Source organism: Monodelphis domestica, chromosome 4, assembly GCF_027887165.1.
Source record: "Monodelphis domestica isolate mMonDom1 chromosome 4, mMonDom1.pri, whole genome shotgun sequence".
NCBI classification, from domain to species: Eukaryota; Metazoa; Chordata; class Mammalia; order Didelphimorphia; family Didelphidae; genus Monodelphis; species Monodelphis domestica.
This window is the reverse complement of record NC_077230.1, coordinates 379,141,417-379,149,296: the sequence shown is the minus strand read 5'-3', so window position 1 is coordinate 379,149,296 and position 7,880 is coordinate 379,141,417. Positions and strand designations below refer to the sequence as shown.

Genomic DNA, 7,880 nt, shown 5'->3' with positions numbered 1-7,880 from the left:
AACACTTGTCTGTTCAATGGCTTTGCTGATATCAATAGTAATAAACTATATTCCATGTCCCCCTTCCCTGGTCCCATAAATTCAGATCAAGTCTCTTGAAGAGAGAGATAGAATGAGACAGTGGCTGGAGAGTTGGTCCCAGAGCCAGAAAGACCTAAGGTCTCTGACACAGACTGGCTGTATGACCCTGGGTAAATCATTGAACTTCAGTGCTCTATGTAACTCTTTAAGATCATTCATTGCAAAAGTGGTGACCTGTCTTGGTAGAGGGAGTTTCCTTATCCAGGAGTTCCCTATTCTACATATCATCTCTCCAAATCCTAAACCTGCCTACTATAGAGTCATCTAATCCCTAGGATTCCCAGAGAAAGGAATGAACTGAGGTCTTATTAGGGGTATCTGACCCATTGTCTGACATCTGGCTCCCCTTCTCAAAGGGAGCTTTTACCTCCTGATAGCACTAAAAGGCATGAGGTGATTGGGGAAGTGTCACTCTTATACCGGCAGGGCAGGATCATCCCAAGGACACAATGACATGGGAGAAGATATGACCCAGGAGTACTGACATCCTAACTCTCTTGCCATGCTTTCTGATACCACAGGCTGTGAGTGTTTGCTGAACCTTGCACAGTGTTCTGCCTGGAATGAAGGCTCCAGACTTGGCTTTGAGGGTATGGGAAGCTGCCAAAAGCAGAATATCCTTGAACCAGCTCCATCAGGGACCTCTCGATGTCGGCAGTGGGGTATTATTTCTCTTCTGTTAACCTTTTCCCAACGGGGACCAGATTACTCAAGTATGAGAAGGGGAGCACCTCTATCCACCTCCCCAGCTTACCAGGCCCTGACAGAAGTTTCTCAAAGTTCAGAATATACAATGTCGGGGCTGGAAAAGCCCTTAGAACACGGAACGTTAGATCTAGAAGGGGCCTAGAGCTCGGAATGTCGGAGTCGTGACGGCATTATAATGTTGGAACTTAGAACGTTAGAATAGAGAATGCCAAAGGTTGGGGCGGGGGCTTTTAGAACCTTACAGTGTCAGAAGTGAAGTAGATCTTTGAACACAGACGACTTGGAGCTGTAACAGCCCTAAGAAGATCGACTGATTTGGGGTGGGGGGAGAAGTGGAATGGAATGGAAAGGGGGATGGGGAGCCGGGAGAGGCGGCCACCGCGAGCAGAGGTAGGGATGCGACTAAGGGAATATGGGCAAAAGGCTCGGGGCCAGGAAGAGAGCGAGCAGGGAGGCGCTCTGCGCAACGGAGGCGGTCCCGGGGCCCTGAGGCCTCTGTGATTGGCTCTTGCTGACCGTCGCTCCGCCCCGGCCTCGTTCGCTATAAGAGGCCTCTTGGCGTTCGTTCCCGGGAGGAGGGTCTGACAGAGCTCATTCGCCTTCCCTGGTCCTCGTTCGTGTTCCCCAACGGAATCTCCGCAGCAGCCTTTTCCCGGGGGAGCTCAGTCGGGGGGCGGCGGGATGCCGGGGTGCCGCATCAGCGCCTGCGGCACTGCGCCCCGCCCGGGGGAGCCGCCGCCCCCTCCCTTTTCCCCTCCCCTTCCCCCCCACTCTTCTCCGGCTCCCTCGGACCCCGGGGATGAGCAGGGCTCCCCGCCGCCGTCGCCACCCCCCCAGCCCCCTCCTCACCCCCAGTCCGCAGCCTCTGGAACCACGACCGCGACCACTACCACGCCGGCGCCGCCTGCGGAGAAAGGCACCGGGCGAGGCTTGGAGCTGCAGCGCTGGCGGCCGGGCGGACACGGCGCAGCGGGCGCCGCAGCGGCGGGCAGCCGGGCGCTAGAGCTAGCTGAAGCCCGGCGGCGGCTGCTAGAGGTGGAAGGCCGGCGGCGGGTGGTGTCGGAGCTGGAGAGCCGGGTGCAGCATCTCCATCGCGTCTTCTTGGCCGCGGAGCTGCGCCTGGCGCATCGCGCTGAGAGCCTGAGCCGCCTGGGCGGCAGCGTCTCCCAGGCCGAGCTCTACCTGGCAGCCCACGGGCAGCGGGCCAAGAAGGGGCTGCGGCGTGGCAAGCGTCCTCGCCCTCCCGCCCTGCTCGCCTCCGCCCTGGGCCTGGGTGGCTGCGTGCCCTGGGCTGCCGGCCGCCTGCGGCGGGCTGGGGCCGCCGCCGCCTCCCCCGAGCCCGACTCCCCCTTCCGCCGGAGCCCGCCCCGAGGCCCGGCTTCCCCCCAGCACTGAGGCCGCAAAGGAGAAGGAGAGACCGCGGGAGCTGCCGCTGCGGACAGACGGAAGCCAACTGGAGCCAAAGGAGACGCAGCGGCCGGGAGGACGCTGAGGGGACCGTGGGACCCGTGCATGGGACCAGCATAGCTGAGGGAGCTTCTCTGGGTGGGGCAGCTGGAGGGCCCCTCTCCCCCGATTCTCTCCTCTTTCTGCGGGAGGCATCACTTAGAACCACAATAAAGCCGTGGGCCGTGGGCCCTGGGCCTGTTCCCCTCCCTCCCCGCCCTGAGGCTTCCTCTCCGGGACTGGACTGCGAAAGAATGGGGTGGTGAGCCTGGAAGCCCCATTTTGCTGAGGGGCAAAAGGAGGTGGGTGTGGTCCCAGAGTTGCAGAAATAGGTTTGGGCATCCCTTCTTGGTATTTGGGGGTCCCAGCTTCAGTACCCCCTTTTCCTATCAGCACCCCCCCAAGATATTCAGGGCAGCCTTTATACCCTTAAATTTACCTTATGCCCATATGCGCTGCCCAGGTGTCCCAAGAAGTTGGAATGAATATAGATTTCGGACACCACTCAGATCCTTAGGAGAGCAAAGGAGATGTTAAAAGGGCATCACTCCTAGGGGTGGGAGGAGGTTCTGGTTAGGGGAAGAGAAGGCTTGCAAGAAACAGCTAGAATGTCAGAACTGGTAGGAGATCTTCACCACTCTGCCCTTTGCTAGGTGAGTGACCTTGAGCGAGTCACTGCCCTGGTCTGAGATTTCTACTACCTACCTCATGGGCTTGTTAATGAAGAAAGCACTTGGTAAACATAAAGATGTCAAGAAAAGTGGGATATGTTTATGTCAAGTGAAATAGGCCCAGAGTGGGGGGAAAGGCTTTTCCAAGGTCATCCAGCCACTTCGTGGTGGAGTTGGTACTAAAACCCAGGTGCCCTGTGGTCCCAGTTAGCTCCCTCCCTTCCCTTCTGCTTTCTCCTGTTGTTACTCTCTAGGGCTCCTTTTCCCCAAGTGCCCCAGGCCTGGGCAGGCCCTGGGTGCTGTTTGAAAGCTTCCTGGGGCTGCGACCATGCGGCTGGCTTGCACCTGAGCCAAGACCTAGAACCTTTTGTCAATTCTCTTGGGCCCCCTTGCTCCGAGCTCTGCTGCCTGGTAATTTCCAGCAGAGCTGGCATCCTCTGGCAAGAGAAGCTGAGTCAGGGCCCATTGGGGTTACTGACTTAGAGGCTGAGCTGGAAAGCTCCTTGGTCTCACTGTCCTAGGTGGGGGGGCCTTGAACCCTCAGGGCCTACCTCTCCTCCATCTATCATCTCCAGTATACAGAGTTGATGTGGGGGTTGGACAGAAAGAGGTGAGTCCCTTGAGGGGAGGGGAAGAGGCCAGATACATTGGACAAGACTTTCTAGGCCTGTCTCTTGCCCTTTCCACCTCAGGGAATAGCAGGGTGTTCAAACAGCATGCAAGTTAAAGGCAAACTAAAGGCAGGAGCTTTTTCATCAGAAGACATGGGTTCAAATCTTGGCTCTGTTTGGTGCTAGCTGTGTGACCTCTCCAAGTGGCTCAGCCTCTCTGAGCCTGTTTCCTCACCTGTAAAATGCTCCCAATTCTAACCTGCTATGTTCTAAGGTTCTTTCCTGCTCTGAAATAATTCTATCAAATCACTTTTCCTGTCTGAGTTTCAATGTCTTCTGCAAAAAATGAAGGGGTTGGATTGGCTAATCTGTGAGCTCCCTGTTATTTCTGACATTGTGATTTTTCTAATCTTCCTGAAGGGAGGAGGGGTGGGAGAGGGGCCATCATCTCCCCCAGACGTTTTCCCTTAATGGTATAAAGTGGTTTGTCCAGTGTCTGATCTTCCCTTTCTCTGGGATTTATTTGTTAATCAGCTTTGACTGGATTAGAGGAAGAACTTGTGCCCCAGGATTACTGGAACAGAGCTCATCTGAGCAAATCAGTGTGCACTTATATCTATTCAGAAGCGATCCCCACCCACCCCCTACTTTGCCATCAGGCTTCAGGTTAACTCTGGCATCATCTCCTGGCACTGCCATTTGTAGCTCCCTCCTTTCCTTTCTCACCTTGAAAGGTTACATAAGAACTCACATTTTCTGGGATGTGTTAGGATCTGCAAAATGCCTTCTATAGAACAACCCTGTGAGAGAGATGTCATAGGATCATCAGCTACACAGAACTAGAAAGGACATTGAAGTCACCTAGTCTAACTCCCTCTCTTTACAGATGGGGAAATTGAGGCCCAGTGAGGTCAAGGGACTTATCCAAGGTCAAATAGAAAAATGAGTGGCAGAGATGGGATCTACTCAGGTAGTATAAGTCTTAGTTCTGTTTTTACAGAAGAGGGAAGAGATAAGCAAGGTGATCAGTGGCAAAACCATGTAGAGTTGGTGGGGGATTGGGGGGTGGATTTGAATGCATTATCTTCAAACTACAAAATTGGTTCTCCATCAGATACTGGCTTGTGAAGTATTCAGGGCAAGTTTTCAGGCATACCTGCTTTATAAATAAGGAAATGGAAGTATGGGAAGGGAAATGAATGTACTCATTCCTAGCTTCTGGTTTCAAGCTCACTATGTCTTGTTGCCCCATTATTTCTTCACCAGTATCCAGAAAATGACTTCCTACCACTAGCTCACACTTTTCTTCCCTGAACTCCATCCCACATTCAGCAGACCTCTAATTCCCAGTCCTTCCAAAGCCTATTCCCTTCTGTAAAACTCTTCTCTGATCTTTCACCCCAACCACCTTTGGGTGCCCCAGGAAGTAGACTGATGGACCCCCCTCTAATTTGACAGTGGGTGATGTAAGTCTGCTTATGAATACAGGATTTCAAGCAAGAAGGAGATCTTAGACTATGTAATCAAAGAGCTGGGGGTGACCTTAGAACAATTCATGCTAGAAAGGAGACTTTAGACATCATTTAATCCACCCTTCCTCATTTTATAGATGAGAAAACAGACCCACCAGACTCAAATGAGCTCTGTGACCCTGGGAAAGTCATTTCATCCTGCTTGCCTCAATTTCTTCATCTGGAAAATGAATTGGAGAGGGAAATGGCAAACGACTCCAATATCTCTGCCAAGAAAACCCCAAATGGAGTCATAAAGACTCAGACACTATTGATAAATAGCACTGACTCTACTCCATATCCAACACTGGTCATGGGCTGTCACCCCCCACCCCCTTTGCCCAACCCCTCAGCTGAGCAAATAATAGAGCAGTTTGCAGCTATCCCTGTAGGGAGGGCCTAACTCCTGTGCTCACCTGCCCAAGGAAGTCTGCTCCCATACCCCAGTCATCCCAAGCTTAGATCCCTTTGTATGATGCTAAGGACCAACAGTAGCCTTAGCACCAGCTTCTGCTGCCTCCACCCCAAATGATCCCTCCCAGCTCTCTAGGTGGGGAAAGTGACCTGGCTCCATAGAACCCCTGTCTCCACTGGACACTTCAGCAGTGGCTGCTTCTCTGAAGAGAGGGCATTTCTCCCTAAGCAAGTTTGGAGCTAGCTTCTTATATGGTGGGGGAGGAGGGATCCAAATCTAGGAATATGGTTTCCAAAAGCTGGGAAGGTATTGCAGACTTGCCCCAAGTGATCCCCTGTGGCCCTTGCATATTAAACCAACGTGAAACACTCACCGTGTGCAGTCCTGTGCTTAATACCAGGGGAAGTAAAAGGTCTGTTTAGGATCCCTGCTTCCATAGAGCTAGTATGGGGAATATGGGCTTTTTTTTTTTTAAACCCTTACCTTCTGCATTAGAATCAAAACCGTGTGTTTATTTCAAGGCAGAAGAGCAGTAAGAACTATGTCGTTAAGTGACTTGCCCAGGATCACACAGGTAAAAAGTATCTGAGGCCAGATTTGAACCCAGAGTTTTCTGTCTAGGCCTGGCTCTCAATCCACTAAGCCACCTGGCTGCCCTCCCAACGGGTTTGGTTTTTTGTTTTAATTTTATATATCTTTAGTGTCAAGCTCAGAGCCTTGTAGGCACTTAATAAATATGTATCGAATGGGTTAGGTCCTAGGACACATCCCCAGATAATTAGGATACACAGTTCCAACCTTTGTCAAAGCTACCTCTTAGAAGGAAAAAAGCCATGGTTTTGGATTCAGAGGAGCTGAGTTCAAATCCTAGTTTTGCCACCTGTGTGATCTTAGGCAAGTCCTTTAACCTTTCCTCAGTCAGTTTCCTCAACAAAATGAGAGGCATTGAATGTGATGTCCTCTGGGGTTCCTCCTAGCTCTAGAGCTGTGATCCCAAAAGTCTGGTCTTCTTACTAGATGGCATTCCCACCTCCCTCTCCTCCCCCAAAACCCTATGTAGAGTCATCTCCTTCCAGTCCCACTGTGCCCTATTTTAGACTGTCCATCTGGTTCCACTCATCCGAGGTACTAGGATCTAGAGCAGGAAGGGACCTGAGAGCCTGAGGCTGAGGAAGGTTAAATGACTTACTTGCCCGAGGCCACAGAAAGCAAACATCAGAGATCTCTGCTTTCTCTGTCTCTACTACTCGACCCATTCCTCTAAGAGCAGTCTCTCAGGCCACGAAGCTGCATTTGTCTCCCCTTCTGTCCTGGAGCTAGGGTTTTATTACTCTAAGGATGTGGCCTGTGCTTTTCTCTTAGGACATCCTTCTGAAACCACCTTCCCTCCATCCTCTGCTCCTGGATGGAAAGATTCCCAGTGTGCAAGGGCCCTGTGTTTCTTCTAGTGTTCAACCCAGGGTTCTGTCCTGGCCAAAGCCAATCAACCACTGAAGGTCAGCTTGGGTGTCAGGATCTTGAATTGTGCTGCTGGCATCCCCTCAAGACACATGACAGCCCTTTCCATCCCTGAATGCCCTCCTGCTGGGTTCCAGCTCCAGTTATCCGCAGGGATGCTGAGCAGCCCTTCCTTCCTTCCTTCCTGTTAACATTACTCTGAACCCCAGGAAGACAGTGCTGTAGTATTAGGGACCAGAAAGGATGGACACATCCCTTCCCAGCCTCAGCCAAGCCACTGATGAAAGAATGGCTCTGATTCTCAGGCCAGTATCTATATTAGGGATAGAAGAAAGCAAAATGGGTTTAGGCTGCTACCTCAGAAGGGACTGAGGTTAGACATTTGAAAGAGAACTTGTGCCTGAGAACTAAGAGAAAGAAGGGGAGGGCATGTCTCATGAGGGATGTCAGTCTCATGAGACAAATCCCACAGCCTTCCAGCTCCCTACACCCTTCTCTGGAGTTGCCCTCCTTACCCACTGATGCTTAGGGGAACTCTTCCAGGCTAGTACTGGTTTCTCCTCTCCTCCCGCCTCAGAATCTCATCGATGAAAGAGACCTCAAGAATGCCCTCTGTTGGGACAGCTAGATGACTTGGTGGATAGAAAGACAGGCCTGGAGATGGGAGGTCCTGGGTTTGAATGTGGCCTCAGACATTTCCTACTATGTGACTCTGAGTAAGTCACTTAACCCCTATTGCCTATTGTTCTTCTGCTTTAAAACTAATACATAGGGGCAGCTGGGTAGTTTAGGGGATTGAGAGCCAGGTCTAGAGATGGGAGGTCCTAGGTTCAAATCTGACCTCAGACACTTCCCAGCTGTGTGACCCTGGGCAAGTCACTTGACCCCCATTGCCTAGCCCTGACCACTCTTCTGCCTTGGAGCCAATACATAGTATTGATCTCAAGACAGAAGGTCAGGGCTTAAAAAAATAAAAAAT

The 7,880-nt window shown here is 51.8% G+C and overlaps 1 protein-coding gene across 1 annotated transcript; it reads left to right on the top strand.

Moving 5' to 3' along the window:
- Positions 1 to 1,032: 1,032 nt before the first annotated feature.
- TRNP1 (TMF1 regulated nuclear protein 1) lies at positions 1,033 to 3,884 on the top strand. Its single transcript, XM_007491381.3, has one exon. The coding sequence runs from the start codon at positions 1,471 to 1,473 to the stop codon at positions 2,182 to 2,184; it is 714 nt and encodes a 237-aa protein (XP_007491443.1). The 5' UTR covers positions 1,033 to 1,470; the 3' UTR covers positions 2,185 to 3,884.
- The last annotated feature ends 3,996 nt before the right edge of the window (positions 3,885 to 7,880 follow it).

Excerpts from the sequence above, each read along its gene's own strand:
- TRNP1 (XM_007491381.3), top strand. The coding sequence starts at position 1,471 with ATGCCGGGGTGCCGCATCAGCGCCTGCGGCACTGCGCCCCGCCCGGGG.